The sequence below is a fragment of the Bos indicus genome, chromosome 14 (genome assembly GCF_029378745.1).
Source record: "Bos indicus isolate NIAB-ARS_2022 breed Sahiwal x Tharparkar chromosome 14, NIAB-ARS_B.indTharparkar_mat_pri_1.0, whole genome shotgun sequence".
NCBI lineage: Eukaryota > Metazoa > Chordata > Mammalia > Artiodactyla > Bovidae > Bos > Bos indicus.
In genome coordinates, this window is record NC_091773.1 from 51888271 (window position 1) to 51909179 (window position 20909).

The 20909-nt window shown below is 37.0% G+C and overlaps 1 protein-coding gene across 7 annotated transcripts in view; it reads left to right on the forward strand.

The window, feature by feature from the left end:
• Positions 1-20909, forward strand: part of CSMD3 (CUB and Sushi multiple domains 3) — a 1461887-nt gene that overhangs the window by 781124 nt on the left and 659854 nt on the right. For all 7 annotated transcript variants that reach the window (XM_070802767.1, XM_070802766.1, XM_070802772.1 and 4 more), the window contains one exon: positions 14546-14649. In XM_070802767.1, coding sequence (XP_070658868.1) covers positions 14546-14649 — 104 coding nt within the window. The remainder of the gene's footprint in view (positions 1-14545; positions 14650-20909) is intronic.

Genomic DNA, 20909 nt, shown 5'->3' on the forward strand with positions numbered 1-20909 from the left:
GATGTTTAAACTAAGCTTGCAAGAATCAAACTAAAATGAAAGTGTTCTACAAATTCAGTCAGAATTTTAGCTTCTCAGTGATTCAGTGTCATTGAAACAGTTCAAGAATTATAAGTGTCTGAAATTTCAGTGACAGCTCAGTGGTTAAGTGCTTAGCTGAAAGTATATGGATGTTAGTAATTAATTCATCACTTAATTTAAAATGAAGCAGAGTGCTCATTGTTACATATATACATGCATGAATCTCAGTTAAAATTCAGGGAAAATAAAATCTACCATTAAATGGGTGTCCAAAATTTGTAGGACATGATTAAACGATAATGACTATCAAGGGTTTGGCATAGAAATAGCAATCAACCAATCAGTCACTTATTAAATTCCTAATTTGTATCTGCTAGCATGGCATCCGGTCCCATCACTTCATGGGAAATAGATGGGGAAACAGTGGAAACAGTGGCAGACTTTATTTTTCTGGGCTCCAAAATCACTGCAGATGGTGATTGAAGCCATGAAATTAAAAGACGCTTACTCCTTGGAAGGAAAGTTATGACCAACCTAGATAGCATATTCAAAAGCAGAGACATTACTTTGCCAACAAAGGTCCGTCTAGTCAAGGCTATGGTTTTTCCAGTGGTCATGTATGGGTGTGAGAGTTGGACTGTGAAGAAGGCTGAGCGCCAATGAATTGATGCTTTTGAACTATGGTGTTGGAAAAGACTCTTGAGAGTCCCTTGGACAGCAAGGAGATCCAACCAGTCCATTCTGAAGGAGATCAGCCCTGGGATTTCTTTGGAAGGACTGATGCTCAAGCTGAAATTCCAATACACTGGCCACCTGATGCGAAGAGCTGACTCATTGGAAAAGACCATGATGCTGGGAGGGATTGGGGACAGGAGGTGAAGGGGACGACAGAGGATGAGATGGCTGGATGGCATCACCAAGTCGATGGATGTGAGTTTGAGTGAACTCCGGGAGTTGGTGATGGACAGGGAGGCCTGGCGTGCTGCGATTCATGGGTTTGCAAAGAGTCGGACATGACTGAGTGACTGAACTGAACTGAACTGAACTGAGCCTATAGACTTTTAAAATCATATAATACTAGACATTCCATGATTTTAAATGCAATGCACTCATGGCTCTACACAGAGAAGGCAATGGCAACCCACTCCAGTACTCTTGCCTAGAAAATCCCATGGATGGAGGAGCCTGGTAGGCTGCAGTCCATGGGGTCACAAAGAGTTGGACACTACTGAGTGACTTCACTTTCACTTTTCATTTTCATGCATTGGAGAAGGAAATGGCATCCCACTCCAGTATTCTTGCCTGGAGAATCCCAGGGATGGCCGAGCCTGGTGGGCTGCCATCTATGAGGTGGCAGAGTTGGACACAACTGAAGCGACTTAGCAGCAGCAGCATGGCTCTATTGTGAAATGACTTGACATAAAGTGGATCATATGATTTCTCTTTTGAAATGGTGACAGATGAGGTATTCTGAAAGGGCCTCCCACTGAAATACAAGAAAAACATTTTTCAATGCACTGGGGTTCACAACAAAGGAAATCTATAAAGCTGTTCTGGATACCATATAAACACAAGTACAATCATGCATATATAATTAAAAAAATGTGAACTGTAATGAAAGTAGGAGATGAAATGGAAAGAAAGCTTGGAGATGGGAAAAAAGCTTGGTTTTCCTTGTGGCAAATGGCAATAAATCTCTGGAATTAGGAAACTAAGACTGGGGCCCAGGCTCTTTGTATCAAGAGACTGAACTTGAAACCTCAGCATTCAGTTAAAAACGTCAACGGATGTTAAACTGACACCAGCTTAATAGTGACCCTTGTATCCAGTTAGCAGAAGCTGAATGAAATTATACCCAATTTAAGACCTTCAGGATTCTCACAGCTTAAGCCCCAGTAAAAATCGGTTTACTGCTAAATATAACTAAATACTTAGTGAAGCAAGCCACCCTTAGCGCATTGCTAGAAACAACAGAGTTTCTTTGGGAACTCTGGATGTTCAAAAGCCCTCCCATATATGATGGAATTTAGATAGTAGCATCGGAGAAGGCAATGGCACCCCACTCCAGTACTCCTGCCTGGAAAATCCCATGGATGGAGGAGCCTGGAATGCTACAGTCCATGGGGTCGCTGAGGGTCGGACATGACTGAGCGACTTCACTTTCACTTTTAACTTTCATGCATTGGAGAAGTAAATAGCAACCCACCCTAGTGTTCTTGCCTGGAAAATCCCAGGGATGGGGTAGCCTGGTGGGCTGCTGTCTATGAGGTCACACACAGTCGGACACGACTGAAGTGACTTAGCAGCAGCAGCAGCAGATAGTAGCATGCATGCCCACTATAAGACACATGCTCAGAAAGACCTGAGAAGAGCCTAAGCTTTCACCATTAGTTGATCTGTGTGCTTAATGCCAGCTGCAGGTGAAGGCCAAGATCAGATCAGATCAGATCAGTCACTCAGTCATATCTGACTCTTTTCGACCCCATGAATCACAGCACGCCAGGCCTCCCTGTCCATCACCAACTCCCGGAGTTCACTCAAACTCACATCCATCGACTTGGTGATGCCATCCAGCCATCTCATCCTCTGTCGTCCCCTTCACCTCCTGTCCCCAATCCCTCCCAGCATCATGGTCTTTTCCAATGAGTCAGCTCTTCGCATCAGGTGGCCAGTGTATTGGAATTTCAGCTTCAGCATCAGTCCTTCCAAAGAAATCCCAGGGCTGATCTCCTTCAGAATGGACTGGTTGGATCTCCTTGCTGTCCAAGGGACTCTCAAGAGTCTTCTGCAACACCACAGTTCAAAAGCATCAATTCATTGGCGCTCAGCCTTCTTCACAGTCCAACTCTCACATCCATACATGACCACTGGAAAAACCATAGCCTTGACTAGACGGACCTTTGTTGGCAAAGTAATGTCTCTGCTTTTGAATATGCTATCTAGGTTGGTCATAACTTTCCCTCCAAGGAGTAAGCGTCTTTTAATTTCATGGCTGCAGTCACCATCTGCAGTGATTTTGGAGCCCAGAAAAATAAAGTCTGCCACTGTTTCCCCATCTATTTGCCATGAAGTGATGGGACCGGATGCCATGATCTTTGTTTTCTGAATGTTGAGCTTTAAGCCAAGACAGAATTGTAAATGATCTGGCTAGGTGTTAACAGAGTATCCCAGTACTGAGCCAATTTTCAAAGACTGAGAGAGTTCTTGCTGTGATCTGAATGCTTCTGTCCCTTCAATGTGATGGTATTAGAAGGTGGGGCCTTTGGGAGGTCCTGAGGGTGGAGCCCTCATGAGTAGGAATAGTAGAGACCCCAAAAGGCTCCCTAGACCAGGGTGCTCAACCCCAGGCCACAGTAGAGGTCCGAGGCCTGTTAGGAACAGGGCCACACAGCAGGAGGTGAGTAAGGGGCAAGCAAGTGAAGCTTTCTCTTTTGCTCCATCACTTGCATACCAAATGAACCATTCCCCCTTGCTCCCTCTTCCTGGTCCATTGAAACATTATCTTCCATGAAACTAGTCCCTGCTTCCAAAAAGGTTGAGGACCACTGTACTACCCTGGTCCCTTCTGCCATGTTAGGTAACAGCAAAAAGATGGTCTTCTGTGAACCAGGAAACTTGCTCTCACCGTACACTAAAACAAACAGTGCCAGGATCTTGGACTTCCAGCATTGAGAACTGTGATAAATAAATTTATATTGTTTAAATGCCACCTAGTTCATATTTTGTTATAGCAGCCCGGACCTACTGAAATGGGTATTCTTTTTTAGCTCCTTGAATTTAAAGAAATTTCAGTTAAAATGCTGGATGGAAATGAATCTTCAAAAATCAAAAACAGCAAACTCTGGGGAAGAGAGAGACTCTGATTTCCAGAATTACCACATTATGATATTCAAATACCTAGTTTTCAGCCACAACAAAGAAAATCACAATGTATGCAAAGAAACAAGAGAATATGGTCAAAGGAACAAAATAAACTGACAGAAAATATCCCTGAAGACATTCAGTCATTGAAATTATTATACAAAAATATAAAGCAATTGCATTAATTATGCTCAAACAGCATGATTTTTGATATATGAATAAAATGATATATGAATAATGAGAAATCAATAAGATATTAATTATAAAAATGAAACCAAGTAGAAATTCTAGAGCTATAAACTATAATAACTGAAATTTATAAAGAAAAATACTGGAAGGTTTTCATAATTGGTGTGATCAGCAAAAGAAAGAATTGATAAGCTAAGATAGAACAGTTGAAATTATTGTCTGAAGAACAAAAAATAAAATAATAAATGAAAGGAACCAAAGGGACTGTGGAATATGAGCAAATGGAACAACAAATGTACTATGGGACTCTCAGGTGAAGAAGATAGAAATAATAGTATAGAAAGAATATTTGAAGGAAATAATGACCAAAAAGTTCACAAATTCAAGAGAAATGTGAATCTATCCATCCATAAAGCTCAGCAAACTCTATGTAGGATAAGCTTAAAGTTATCCATACCTAAACATGTTATAGTCCTATTGTTGAAGGGTAAAATCAAAGAGAATCTTGAAAGCAGTGGGGGAAAAGTGACTCTTTAAGAAATCCTAAAAATATTAACAGTTGATTTCTAAAAGAAGAAGAAGAAAAGATGCTGAAACATGAGGAAAACAAAATCTTTAAATAATGAAAACAAAATTGTCAACCAAGAATCCTGTATATGCCTGTCAAAACTCCTTCAGAGAGGAAGGAGAAATCAAGATATTCTCAGATAAACAAAGCTAAGAGAGCACAGAACTAAACCCTCCCATCCATGATCAATTACTTTTTGACAGAGGTGCCAAAACCATTCATTGGGGAGATAATTCAGGGATACCTTGGAGATAATGTGTGTTCAGCTTTAACTAAATAAAATAAATATCATAGTAAATTGAGTCCCACAACATTTTATTTTGTTTCATTTTGCAGTGTATATAATAGTTATGTTTACAGTAAAAGTTCAGTTCAGTCACTCAGTCCTGTCCAACTCTTTGCAACCCCATGAACTGTAGCATGCGAGGCCCCCCTGTCCAAAACCAACTCCCAGAGTCCACCCAAACCCATATGCATTGTGTCAGTGATGCCATCCAACCATTTCATCCTCTGTCGTCCCCTTTTTCTCCCACTCTCAATCTTCCCCAGCATCAGGGTTTTTTCAAATGAGTCAGCTCTTCGCATCAGTGTATTGGAGTTTCAGCTTCAGCATCAGTCCTTCCAATGAATATTCAAGACTGATTTCCTTTAGGATGGACTGGTTGGATCTCCTTGCAGTCCAAGGGACTCTCAAGAGTCTTCTCCAACACCACAGTTCAAAAGCATCAATGCTTCTGTGCTCAGCATTCTTTATACTCCAACTCTCACATCCATACGTGACCACTGGAAAAACCATAGCCTTGACTAGATGGACCTTCGTTGACAAAGTAATGTCTCTGCTTTTCAATATGCTGTTTAGGTTGGTCATAGCTTTCCTTCCAAGGAGTAGGCGTCTTTTAATTTCATGGCTGCAGTCATCATCTGCAGTGATTTTGGAGCCCAGAAAAATAAAGTCTGACACTGTTTCCACAGTTTCCCCGTCTATTTCCCATGAAGTGATGGGACTGGATGCCATGATCTTAGTTTTCTGAATGTTGAGCTAAGCCAACTTTTTCACTCTCCTCTTTCACTTTCATCAAGAGGCTCTTTAGTTCTTCTTAACTTTCTGCCATAAGGGTGGTGTCATCTGTATATCTGAGGTTATTGATATTTCTCCTGGCAATCTTGATTTCAGCTTGTGTTTCTTCAGTCTAGCATTTCTCATGATGTACTCTGCATATAAGTTAAATAAGCAGGGTGATAATATACAGCCTTGACATACTCCCTTTCCTATTTGGAACCAGTATGTTACAGTATACTGTAGTCTATTAAGTGTACAATAAAATTATGCCTAAAAAATGGGTAATCTTTAATTATAAAATACTTTATGGGTATAGGGGAGGTAAGAATGGCAGTTGGAGTTTAGCAGATGCAAAATAGTATATATAGGATGGATTAATAAGGTTCTACTGTACTGTACAGATATTAAACTACATTCAATATCCTGTGATAAACCATAATTGAAGAGAATAAGAAAAATAATGTGTATAGGTGAGTCACTTTTGTGCTACAACAGAAACTAACACAACATTATAAATAAACTGTACCTCAAAGAAATTTAAAAAAATAAACAAAATACTTAGGAATAAATTTAACCAAGTGAGAGAGATGTACACTAAAAAACATTTTAAAAATAATTTATTTGTAAAAACTGGAATTCATTCACCTCCACTAGCTTTGTTCGTAGTGATGCTTTCTAAGGCCCACTTGACTTCACATTCCAGGATGTCTGGCACTAGGTCAGTGATCACACCATTGTGATTATCTAGGTCGTGAAGATCTTTTTTGTACAGTTCTTCTGTGTATTCTTGCCATCTCTTCTTAATACCTTCTGCTTCTGTTAGGTCCATACCATTTCTGTCCTTTATTGAGCCCATCTTTGCATGAAATGTTCCTTTCATATCTCTGATTTTCTTGAAGAGATCCCTAGTCTTTCCCATTCTATTGTTTTCCTCTAGTTCTTTACATTGATCGCTGAAGAAGGCTTTCTTATCTCTTCTTGCTATTCTTTGGAACTCTGTATTCAGATGTTTATATCTATCCTTTTCTCCTTTGCTTTTCGCTTCTCTTCTTTTCACAGCTATTTGTAAGGCCTCCCCAGACAGCCATTTTGCTTTTTTGCATTTCTTTTCTATGGGAATGGTCTTGATCCCTGTCTCCTGTACAATGCCGCGAACCTCAGTCCATAGTTCATCAGGCACCCTATCTATCAGATCTAGGCCCTTAAATCTATTTCTCACTTCCACTGTATAATCATAAGGGACTTGATTTAGGTCATACCTGAATGGTCTAGTGGTTTTCCCCATCACTACGAACAAAGATAGTGGAGGTGATGGAAGTCCAGTTGAACTATTCCAAATCCTGAAAGATGATGCTGTAAAAGTGCTACACTCAATATGCTGGCAAATTCGGAAAACTCAGCAGTGGCCACAGGACTGGAAAAGGTCAGTTTTCATTCCAATCCCAAAGAAAGGCAATGCCAAAGAATGCTCAAACTACCGCACAATTGCACTCATCTCACACGCTAGTAAAGTAATGCTCAAAATTCTCCAAGTCAGGCTTCAGCAATATGTGAACCGTGAACCTCCTGATGTTCAAGCTGGTTTTAGAAAAGGCAGAGGAACCAGAAATCAAATTGCCAACATCATAGAAAAATGCTGAATCATAGAAAATGCAAGAGAGTTCCAGAAAAACATCTATTTCTGCTTTATTGACTATGCCAAAGCTTTTGACTGTGTGGATCACAATAAACTGTGGAAAATTCTGAAAGAGATGGGAATACCAGACCACCTGATCTGCCTCTTGAGAAATCTGTATGCAGGTCAGGAAGCAACAGTTAGAACTGGACATGAAACAACAGACTGGTTCCAAATAGGAAAAGGAGTTCGTCAAGGCTGTATATTGTCACTCTGCTTATTTAACTTATATGCAGAATACATCATGAGAAATGCTGGATTGGAAGACACACAAGCTGGAATCAAGATTGCCGGGAGAAATATCAATAACCTCAGATATGCAGATGACACCACCCTTATGGCAGAAAGTGAAGAGGAACTCAAAAGCCTCTTGATGAAAGTGAAAGTGGAGAGTGAAAAACTTGGCTTAAAGCTCAACATTCAGAAAAGGAAGATCATGGCATCCAGTCCCATCACTTCATGGGAAATAGATGGGGAAACAGTGGAAACAGTGGCAGACTTTTTTTTTCTGGGCTCCAAAATCACTGCAGATGGTGACTGCAGCCATGAAATTAAAAGACGCTTACTCCTTGGAAGGAAAGTTATGACCAACCTAGATAGCATACTCAAAAGCAGAGACATTACTTTGCCAACAAAGGTTCGTCTAGTCAAGGCTATGGTTTTTCCTGTGGTCATGTATGGATGTGAGAGTTGGACTGTGAAGAAGGCTGAGCGCCAATGAATTGATGTTTTTGAACTGTGGTGTTGGAGAAGACTCTTGAGAGTCCCTTGGACTGCAAGGAGATCCAACCAGTGCATTCTGAAGGAGATCAGCCCTGGGATTTCTTTGGAAGGAGTGATGCTAAAGCTGAAACTCCAGTACTTTGGCCACTTCATGCGAAGAGTTGACTCATTGGAAAAGACTCTGATGCTGGGAGGGATTGGGGCAGGAGGAGAAAGGGACGACAGAGGATGAGATGGCTGGATGGCATCTCTGACTCGATGGACGTGAGTCTGAATGAACTCCAGGAGTTGGTGATGGACAGGGAGGCCTGGTGTGCTGTGATTCATGGGGTCGCAAAGAGTTGGACATGACTGAGTGACTGATCTGATCTGATTTTTTTAAAAAAAAGCTAACCATCATCTATGCCTTTAGTGAGTCATAATCATTTAGCTGCTGAATCCTCTTGCCTTGAAGTTGATGGCTGTAGCAATTTCTTAAAATACATCACTATTGAAATTTGCCACATTGATTGATTCTTCCTTTCACCAGTGATTTCTCTGTAGCAGGCAATTTTTGATAGCATTTTATCCACAGTACTTTTCAAAATTGACTTAATTTTCTCAAATACTACTACTGCTTTATCAAATAAGTTTTTATACTCTAATTTTTTTGTTTTCATTTCAACAATTTTCAGAAAATTTTCACCAAGAAGGGATTCCATCATGTTCTTTGCTCATCCATAAGAAGCAACTCCTCATCATAAAGTTTTACCATGAAACTGTAGCATTTCAGTTCCACCTTCAGGTTGAATTTCTAGTTATAGTTCTGGTGTTTTTATCGCATCTGCAGTGACATCCTCCACTGAAGTTTGAACCCTTCACAGTCCTCCATGAGGGTTGGAATCAACTTCTTCCAAACTTCTATTAATGTTGATATTTTGCTCTTCCCATGAATCACAAATGTTCTTAAAGCCATCTAGAATGGTGAATCCTTTACAGAAAGGTTTTAATTTACTTTACCCAAATCTATCAGAGGATTTACTTTACCCAGATCTATTCAGAGGAATCACCATCTATGTCAGATATGGCCTTATAAAATTTTTTTCTTAAAAAGACTTGAAAATAAAAATTACTCCTTGATACATGGGCAGCAGAATGGCTGTTGTTTTAGCAGACATGACAACATTAATCTTGTTTTATAGTTTCATCAGAGCCCTTGAGTGACCAGCTGCACTGTCAATAAACAATAGTATTTTAAAATATATCTTTTTCTTTCCTGAGTAGTAAATCTTAACAGTGGACTGACAATATTCAGTAAACTGTATTGTAAACGGGTGTGCTATTTTCAGGCTTTACTGTTCCATTTATAGAGCACAGACAAAATAGATTTAGCATACTTCTTAAGAATTCTAGGATTTTCAGAACAGTAAATCAGTATTGGCTTCAAATCAGCTACCTATACCCCTAACATCAAGAATGAAATGGCAGTCCACTCCAGTATTCTTGCCTGGAGAATCCTCTGGACAGAGGAGCTGGCAGGCTGTAGTCCATGGGGTCACAAAGAGTCGGACATGACTGAGCAAATAAACAGCATACCCTTAATGAGCGAGTCAGGTTGCACGTTGAAGCCAGGCATTGACTTCTCTTCTCTAGCTATGAAAATCCTAGATAGTGCCTTCTTCCAACACAGGCTTCCCTTGTGGCTCAGCTGGTAAAGAATCCACCTGCAATGCAGGAGACCTGGATTCAGTCCCTGGGTTGGGAAGTTCCCCTAGAGAAGGGAAAGGCTATCCACTCCAGTATTCTGGCCTGGAGAATTCCATGGACTGTATATAACTGATGGGGTCACAAAAAGTCAGACATGACTGAGCAATTTTCACTTCACTCCTCTTGCAACACAGGCAACAGTTTTGTCTACACTGAAAATATATTGTTTACTGTGCCACCTTCATTAATTGTATTAGCAAGATCTTCTGGATAAGTTGCTGCGGCTTCTGCTGTTTACCTTGTACTTTTATATTATGGACATGGTTCTTTTTCCTTAAACCTTATGAACCAACCTCTGCTAGCTTCGAACTTTTCTTTGCAGCTTACTCACTTCTCTGAACCTTCATGAGACTTGATGAGAGTTTAGGGCCTTATTCTGAATTAGACTTTGGTTTTGAGAATGTTGTGACTGGTTTGAACTTCTATTCATGCCACTAAAAGTTGCTCCATATCAGTAATAAAGCTATTTCACTTTCTTATCATTTATGTGTACATTAGACTAGCATTTTTAATTTCCTTCAAGAACAGCTTCTTTACATTTACAACTAGCAACTGATGCAAGAGGCCTAACTTTTGGCCTTACTTGACTCTAGACATTCATTTCTCACTAACCTTAATCATTTCTAGTTTTTGATTTAAAGTGAGGTATGTGGGACTCCTCTTTATATTTGGACACTTATAAGCCATTGTAGTGTCACTAGTTGGCCTAATTTCAATGATATTGTCTCTCAGGGAATAGGGAAGCTCAAAGAGAAAGAGAGATGCGGAAAAGGCTGTCAGTTGAGCAATCAGAATACATTTGACGTTTATCATTTAAGTTTACAGTTTTAAGTGGGTATGGTTTGTAGCTACCCAGAACCATTACAAAGTAATATCAAAAGTCACTGAGCACAGATAACCATAACAAATGTAAGAGTAATAAAAACATTTGAAATATTGTGATAAATATCAAAACATGACACAAAGACATAAAGTATACAATTGCTGTTTTAAAGGAAATGATAATGTAAGCTTGCTTAACAGTTTTGCCACAGAACTTCAGTTGGTAAAATATAAAATATCTGCCAATAACAATAAAGCAAAGTGCAATAAGGGGAGGTTTTCTTGTAGTTGGGCTTCCCTGGTGGCTCAGATGGTAAAGAGTCCACCTGCAATGCAGGAGATTCAATAAATGGTGCTGGTAAAGTTGGATAGCCACATGCAGAAAGAATTAAATTTGATTCTTACTTGTACTGTATACAACAGTTAAATCAGAATGGATCAAAAATCTAAATTTAAGTGCTTAAAGTATAAAATTCATAGAAGAAAAAAATAACATGATATGGGATTTTGCAGTGGCTTCTTAAATATGGCACAAAAGCACAAGCAACAGCAATAAAAAATAAATAAAGTGGACTTCATTACATTAAAATTTTTGAGGCATCAAAGCACACTATCATAAGAATGGAAAGATAATTCACACAATGGGAGAAAATATTTGCAAACAATATAGCTGATATAGGCAATTAATATCTAGAATATGTAAAGAGCTCTTACAATTCAGCAACAATATAACAAATGACTTAATTTAAAAAGAGGTAAAAGATAAAAAAATAAGTTATAGAGGATAAAGGACTCAAATAGATAGTTACCCAAAACATACAAATGGCTAATAAATACATGTAAAGATGTTCAACATCATTAATTAGAAAGATTAAATTAAATCCACAGTAAGCTACAAGAATGGATATAATAAAAACAAAACAAAAAGCAGTGAGGTATATAGAGAAGTTGGAACCCTCGTGAATTCCTGGTAGAAATTTTGAATGTTCAAAAGTTCTGGAAAACAGCTTGATAGTTCTTCAAAATGTTAAATTTATGACTCAGTAATTTCACCCCTAGGCATATATACAATAATTGAAAACAGAGATTCAAATAGGTACTTTTATACCATTCTACATAATAACAATACTCATCATAGGTTAAAGATGGAAGCACGCCAAGTGTCCCATCAATTGAATAATGGTTAAACCAAATTAGGTATAAATGTACAATGGACTTTATTTCTTGTGACAGTGACAGTCTTTATTTTCTTGGGTTTCAAAATCATTGCTGATAGTGACTGCAGCCATGAAATTAAAAGATGCTTCTCCTTGGAAGAAAAGTTATGACAAACCTAGACAGCGTAATGAAAAGAAGAGATGTTACTTTGCTGGCAAAGGTCTGTATAGTCAAAGCGATGGTTTTTCCAGTAGTCATGTATATATGTGAGAGTTGGACCATAAAGAAGGTTGAGCACTGAAGAACTGATGTTTTTCAACTGCAGTATCGGGCTTCCCTTGTGGCTCAGCTGGTAAAGAATCTGCCTGCAATGCAGGAGACCTGAGTTTGATCCGTGGGTTGGGAAGATCCCCTGGAGAAGGGAAAGGCTACCCACTCCAGTTTTCTGGCCTGGGAATTCCAGGACTGTATAGTCCATGGGGTTGCAAAAAGTTGGACACGACTGAGCGACTTTCACTTTCACATGCAAGTCCCTTGGACTGCAGGAGTATGAACGAGTCAATCCTAAAGGAAATCAATCTGAAATATTCATTGAAAGGACTGATGATGAAGCTGAAGCTCCAACACTTTGGCCACCTGATGTGAAGATCTGACTCATTAGAAAAGATCCTGATGCTGGGAAAGACTGGAGGCAGGGGGAGAAGGGGATGACAGGGACAAGATGGTTGGATGGCATCACTGACTCAATGGACATGAGTTTGAGCAAGTTCCAGGAGATGGTGAAAGACAGGGAAGCCTGGCATGCTGCAGTATATGGGTTCACAAAGAGTCAGACACAATTGAATGACTGAACAACAAACAAATGGACTGTTATTCAACCATAAAAGGAATGAAGTTCTGATACACACTCTGCAATGCAGATGAACCTTGAAGACTTTGCTTAGTGAAGTAAATCAGACACAAAAGGGCAAATATTGTATTATTCCACTTACATAAAATATCTGGAATATGCAAATTTGTAGGGTTAAAAAGCATATTGGAAGTTACCAGGATAAGGGGGAAAGGGGAAAACGGGGAGTTATTGGTTAATGGTAACAGGTTTTGGTTTTGTATGATGGAAAACTTTCAGAAAAAGACAGTACTGATGGTTCAGAAAACCTGAAAAAAAAAAATAAATGGCAAACATAAAAAGATAATTTGATTACTAATGAAGAAAATGCAAAAAAAAACTTCACTTTTTATACCCTCTAGATTTGTAGAACTAATGGAATATAATGTACACAAGTTGTGGACATTTAAAGTGATAAGATAGTTTTCAAACCACATGGCATGATATTTTGAAATTTAATTTTGAGTGTTATTACTCAGAAATTATACTCATAAGTACACACTTAATGTAGAGATATACTTGTAGATTTGAGCCAGAAAATAACCATGTTGCTTATTATAGCAAAAGCAATGGGAACAACTAAATCTCTATTAATAGAAAATTATTAATTGAGAGTACTTATATTTAACTCAATGTAGAATAGGCAAACCTTTCCTTTTAAATCATAGCCATTTAAAATTGTGTTTTATATATTCTGTATTAAACATGACCAAAACAGATGTTTTAATTATTATTATTATTTTTCATAGCTTTTCTTCCAAGGAGCAAGTGTCTTTTATTTTTTTTTATTTTTATTTTTTTAACTTTACAATATTGTATTGGTTTTGCCATACATCAACATGCATCTGCTATGTGTATACATGTGTTTTAATTAATGCTAATAAAAATAATTTTAAAACATCAAGAAATAGACACAATAAAAAGTTGGGGTTTTTGTTAAAAAGGTAAAAATAGGATATGGAATCTGTCATAATTTAAATAATTTAAAAAATTAAGGCATTTTTCATTTTTCTCTAGTACTATTGTAGCCTCAACTCTTCTGAAACTTTATTATAAATTACTTTTTGCTCTAAGCATAGTTATTTATAGGACAATATTTATGTAATTTCTTCTGTACAGATTCTTAATTAAATTATTCTCTAAAATGTTATATTAGGTTTTGAATTTAAGAATTGCAATTTAATTAAATATGAACTTTTACATAAATATATAAACAATAAATAAGTACAGGATTATATTTGGATAAGAACTAATATTAAATTGCTTATCATGATATAATATGTCTCCCAAAGATTTGTGCTCCCAATTTTGCTGGCAAAATATAATATAAATGAGGGATTCTATTACCAAAGAATACACAAAAATAATCCTGATGCCTTTAAATTTAGTGATCTAGGTTCAAATTTAGTTCTAACATTTTTTAAGCTTTACTATCTAGTGGCAATTTTATACTCTATGCTTTTCCATGCTAGCTTATTTTTATTTACAGTAAACCACTCTCCACCTACATGTGCTTTTTATAAAACCTTCTCAAGTTAGATTTACATTCAAATTCCTCAGATAAGAATGTTCTATAAACAGAAACTATGTTATGTCATTGATAAATTATTACAGAAGATATGATACTATAAATAAAAATTATAATGAGTGAACATTAGAAGTATTCTTATATGATTTCCTGTCATAGTATGAAATTCTTATATAGATAGCTATGGACATATAGATACATAATATGTCTGCAGGGCATTTTAATGTTTTTCTGCCTTTGTTCTCTTGTTTGCTTTTAATATATAATGAGATATATTTGAGATACTTGTTTCTGTTCATTGGTAGGTTATCCAGATAAATTTTGAAGAATTTGACCTGGAAATTGGCTATGATACCTTGACAATTGGTGATGGGGGTGAAGTTGGAGACCCAAGGACAGTGCTCCAAGTGTAAGTTCTCAATGTTTCTTTCTTGATTTAGTCTATCAGTTTCTTGTGAAATTTTACCTTTTTTTTTTTTTTTCATTGATTCTTCTCACTACCTCCAACAGAAAGAGCATAGTATATTATTTATTATCATCAATCTGCATATAGTATACTTATTAGTCCTTTTAATAAGGCTTAATATACTTGATCCACACATAGTTACTTAGAATCCATTTCCAGAAGGGGGCCTAGGGTGAAATTACAGACAGGCTGATTGGCCTTATTTTGGAAAATACTTTTACCTTCACAGAGTAATAGAATAGAGTGGGGGAAAAAAAATTATGAAATTGCCCAGAGAGAGTACTACTAGTACTAAAAACTGATGGGTGTTGCAGTTTATTGGAGGCTTAATCATACCTGGTCATCATCAGTATCTGTGAAAGTTAATCAGTGGTTTGACATGAAGTAGTAGTAGTAGCAGTAGTAGTAGTAGAGCAGTGAATAGCTCTCAGAGTTGAGCTAATATACTGCAAAGGTTCTTAATGTGAAGAAAAAAGAAAAAAAAGGATGAACTTATATTAAGTAAAGGGAAATGTTAGGAACTTATTGTCCAGTCGCTAAGTTGTGTCTTAACTCTTTGTGACCCCATGGGCTGCAGCACACCAAGCCTGCCTGTCCCTCAACCATCTCCCGGAGTTTGCCCAAGTTCATGTCAGTTGAATCAGTGATGCTATCCAACCATCTCATTCTCTGCTCCCCTCCTCCTTTTGCCTTCATTCTTTCCCAGCATCGGGGTCTTTTCTAATGAGTCAGCTGTTCACATCATGTGGCCAAAGTATTGGAGCTTCAGCTTTAGCATCAATCCTTCCAATGAATATTCAGGGTTGATTTCCTTTAGAATTTACTGATTTGATCTCCCTGCAGTCAAAGGGACTCCCAAGAGTCTTCTCCAGCACCACAATTCGAAAGCATCAATTCTTCTGCACTCAGCCTTTTTATGGTCCAACTCTAACATCCGTACAGATTACTGGAAAGATCATAGCTTTGACTATATGGATCTTTGTCAGCAAAGTGAAATCTTTGATTTTTAAAATGCTGCTAAGTTTGTCATAGCTTTCCTTTCATGAAGCACAGCATCTTCTGATTTCATGGCCTGCAGTCATGGAAATAGTATATACTGTATTTTTTCACTCTGTGTTTTAGGAACTTGTCTGTCACCTAATCCTTGGCTATCCATTCCAATAATCTATCTCGGATAGGGGCAAGAAAAAATTTTCAGGGCTAGTGTATTGTTTTCATGTGATAAATCTCAAAAGGTTATGATATGCTTTCTCTCAGTATCTCTTTCATAGCTGTTGATTTGCAGTTCAGGCTTTATCAATGTGGTGTTTCTCAAAAATGGGGTCTTTTGCAAATCACAATTACTTGATGCACTCTATAAAACATAAATTTCTGAACCCCTCCCACTGTGTCTGTTAACATCTGCTTTATATATGTAGGTGTTCTTCTGATAGGTACATCTAAATTAGTCCCTTAGTGAGAGTGAGGGAGACCTAAGAGACAGAAAGATAATATATTACATTTAAATAACCAGAACACTATGAGATGAGTGCACACACATGCACACACAACCACACATTTTTAGATTAGACCTCAAAATTATATATATGTATATATATATACATATATATAATGTTTTTGTAAATCTCAAAACAATAAAGGGCAATGGTCTTAACTATAATTTTAGATACTAAGAGGAAAACCCTTAATATTTTAAATAAGCCATACATTTTCTAAAAGAATAAGGACTCTGTTAATTGAAAGAACTTCTTTGTAAACATGTCACAGTCCATAATTTTCTGCATTCCTTCTTTTTTTGAGAATTTTGAGCCCATGCTCATTTGACCTTAGTTACTTCAAAGAAAATCTTCTAAGTATTTTGTTAGTGGATTTGCTGGGTTTTTTTAATTCTTATGAAGTGTAGATGTTGTCTCTATTTCCTTTTATTTTGGAAGATAACATGAATATATTTTAAATAATTTTAAAATCCCTGTGTTGTATGAATCAGACCAAGTAGCAGATCAGAAATATAATTAAAAAAATAGGTTCATAATTGATTTTTAGAGTGATCCAAAAGTTAGCTACACAACATAAGACCAGATAAAGAACAAATATGTTGATGAGAAGAAGTTTTATAACCCCTGTGAATTCAAGTGGAATTAGTTGTATCTTACAGACTATCTGCTACTGGCAGAATGAATGAAGAAAAAGTTACATTTTCCCTCTTCTCATGTTCCTGTTATCATATTGTCCCTAGTTTGCATAGGAGTTCTACTTCTTCACTTATAATTCTTTCACTCTGAGAAATTATCTTAATTTTGAAAAGTCTGTGTGATTATTTTTATATTTGTCTGTAACCACAGATATGTATCTTAAACATGTTTTTCTTCCTCAGAGCAAAATTACATATTTCTGAAAATATAACTCTTTTTTCCTTGGGTAAAGATGACTGCAGCAGAACTTAGATAGCACCTACCTCCTGTGTACATATGTGCTCAGTCGTGTCTGACTCTTTGTAACCTCATGGACTATATCCTGCCAGGATCCTCTGTCCATGGAATTCTCCAAGAGAGAATATTTGAGTCAGTTGCCCTTTCCTCCTCCAGGGGATCTTCCTGACTCAGGGACCGAATTTGCATCTCCTGCGTTGACATATGGATTCTTTACTGCTGAGCCACCTAAGAGGCCCCAACTAACTCCTAAAAGTGTTCAGATAAAAGTCGTTTGAGTAGCTAACAGAGATTTTACAAAATTGAAATTAGATCAAAATTCCTTTGAACTTCAAGACTCTGTGATAAGAGAACCTAATAGAATTGTATCCACTCAAACTGTTGCCTTTGTTTTTCAGTTGCTAAGTTGTATCCGACTGTTGGCAATGCCCTGGATTGCAGCATGCCAAGCTCCTCTGACTTCCGTTATCTCCTGAAGTTTACTCAGATTTATGTCCATTGAGTCAGTGATGCTGTCTAACCATATCATCCTTTGCTGCCCTCTTCTTTTGCCTTCAATCTTTTCCAATATCTGAGTCTTTTCCAATGAATGGGCTCTTCGCATCAGTTGGCCAAAGTACTGAAGCTTCAACTTCAGCATCAGTCCTTCCAATAAATATTCATTGTTCATTTCCTTAGGGATTGACTGGTTTGATCTCCCTGAAGTCCAAAGGACTGTGGTCTTCTCCAGCACCACAATTCAAAAGCATCGATTTTTCAGCACCCTATCTTCTTTATGGCCCAACTCTCATATCCATACATGACTGTTGGAAAAACCATCACTTTCACTGTATGGATCTTTGTCTGCAAAGTGATGTCTCTGCTTTTTAATATGCTGTCTAGGTTTGTCATAGCTTTTTTTCCAAGGAGCAAATGTCTTTTAATTTCATGGCTGCAGTCACTGTCCATAGTGATTTTTGAGCCCAAGGAAATAAAATCTGTCACTACTTCTACTTTTTCCCCTTCTATTGGCCATGAAGTGATGGGACTGGATACTATAATTTTAGTTTGTTTAATGCTGAGTTTCAAGTCAGCATTTTCACTCTTCTCTTTCACCATCATTAAGAGGTTCCTCTTCACATTCTGCCATTAGAGTGGTATCATCTACATATCTGAGGTTGTTGCTGTTTCTCCCAGCAATCTTGATTCCAGCCTGGCATTTTCCCGTGATGTACTCTGCATACAAGTTAAATAAGCAGGGTGACAATATACAGCCTTGTCATGCTTCTTTCCCAATTTTGAACCAGTCTGTCATTCCATGTCCAGTTCTAACTTTTGCCTTTTGACCCCATAGGTTTCTCAGGAGGCAGGTAAGGTGGTCTGGTATTCCCATCTCTTTAAGAATTTTCCAGTTTCTTGTGATCCACACAGTCAAAGACTTAGTGTAGGCAATGAAGCAGAAGTAGATGTTTTTCTGGAGCTCCCTTGCTTTCTCTATGATCCAACGAATGCTGGCAACTTGATCTCTGTTTCCTCTGCCTCTTTGAAACCCAGCTTGTTTATCTGGAAGTTCTGGGTTTATGTGCTTCTGAAGCCTAGCTTGAAGGATTTTGAGAATAATGTTGCTAGTTGTGAAATGAGCACAGTTGTACATTTTCTTTTTGGAACATGGAAGCATGAGGAAGTGGTCCCAGCCCCTGCTTGCACCTGGTCACCCTCTATTCCCAAACTCAGCTCTGTCCTTCACGATGCATACAGACTTCCCAGACTATACATTCTAACTGCCCACACCTCCCTGCAAATGGTGCCCCCTGGGTCTAGAGTGCACATACAGTCTTGTGTTCTGACCCTGAGAACATGGACCTGGAAAAAGGCTTATGAGGGTCCAGGAAGCAGGAAATTCCAGGGGTACTAGTTTTCAGGGAGTTGTAGAACAGTACTTTTTAAACAAACTGTAAAATAAAAGATTTGCTTTTATTTTTAATTTGTTTTGGACTGATACTTTTACAAAATGAAACAAAAAAATTTAGAAAAATAAAATAAAAACACATATAAATACATTTCCAATTTTTTATTATGAAATTCACCAGACAAAATTATTCTTTTAAATTACTCTAGAAGTTTAAAAGATTTAGTCCTAATTCCTATTATTTTCTGTTCTTACCATGTTGCAGCTGGAAATTAATCTATGATCTCCCAGGGGGTGTGGACAGGCACAACCCTGGGCAAGAGGTGGGCTACAGAAATGGTCAGAGGAAAGGATCAGGGAAGGGGTCTATCTTGCCCAAGTTTCAAAATAGTGTTGAATTTTTATTGTTCAGTCATTCAGTCATGTCTGACTCTTTGCGACCCCACGGACTGCAGCACACCAGGCTTCCCTGTCTTTCACCATCTCCTGGAGCTTGTTCAGACTCAAAGTATTGCATATGGCATGATAAATTGTCAACAAATTATTTTTAAAAAATTAATTGAAAATAATTTATTTGAAATAATGCTGTTCTAATGGGTAAAATAGTCTCCATTTAAACATTTTATTTAGCAATGTATTTACTCGTCTATGTATTCCATTTTGCATTTTTGTTAAGTGTGATCCACATGCTAGAGATTTAACTTTTGGCATTAAAACTAATAAATTTACTTAAAAATTTAGATATGCTGAAAGTCAGGAACATAGTAAAACATGGACAATGTGTTCATTTAACAGAGACCCATGTAATATCACATTTGAAAGTATTTTTTAAGGGGATGAATTCAGTCTATATATTTAAGTTTATAAGTTCTGATTAGGTTAATAAACACATGATATCTCAGTTTTTAAAATATTTAACAGATAAAGGAAAAATCCATCCTATTTTATTTACGTCATGGAATTGAATTAAGCATTGGAATTACATGATGCTTCTGTTTCCAGTTTTCTTTTAATATTTAGGTTCTAAAAGTTAAAATTGATTGTGATATTCTATTCCATAAAAAATATAGTCCATATAGTCATAACATGTTCAACAGCTAAAATAATCCTCTAAAAATGAATTATGAAAAATTTTTTAAAAATAATTTTTATGATTTCTTTCCCTGAAGTACAAAGCATATCATTTTTGCAATTCAGCAACTTAAAAATAATTTGAGTGTGCTGTATCTGTTTACAATGTAAAATTTAATTCTCAGATATATTGGTAGTATGTTCTAACAGCACTCTTCCCTGGGACATCTTTTTATTTTAAATATGTGTAATTTAAATATACATGCATGTCCACACACATACATAACCTATTTTGTGCTGATATATTTTAAATTAATATTTTCTTTATTTTAATAATATTAAATGCATAATATTCACACCAGCTTTAAGAAAATGTAGCTTTCTTTTTTCTCATAGGTTATTATTATTGCTCTCAGCTCACTGGCCTATATGTTTTGGCAAGCTACTTAGCTGAAGATACATGTTTTTTAACTAGTCAACAATTGATTCTTTAAAACTGCCACCCTGCTGTCAGACTATTATATAAGATATTTTCCTTGAGCAAACTTTTCTACAACCAGGAACTTATACCTTTCCAAATTTGTTCTTGTACCTTCCGCTCTTAATAATGAAAATCTAAATACTAACTGACACCATAGGATAATGAAAGAAGGGAATATACTGAATATAACAACAAGGTGATATTTTTAGAAATGGATGGTAACAGTATAAAAAGGACTTAGAAAATTGACCATGCAGAAAAATCCTCCACATTTTATATTATAGTTTGTAAAAAGCAGGAAAAAAATATATTTTCACTGCTTTTATTTCTACCT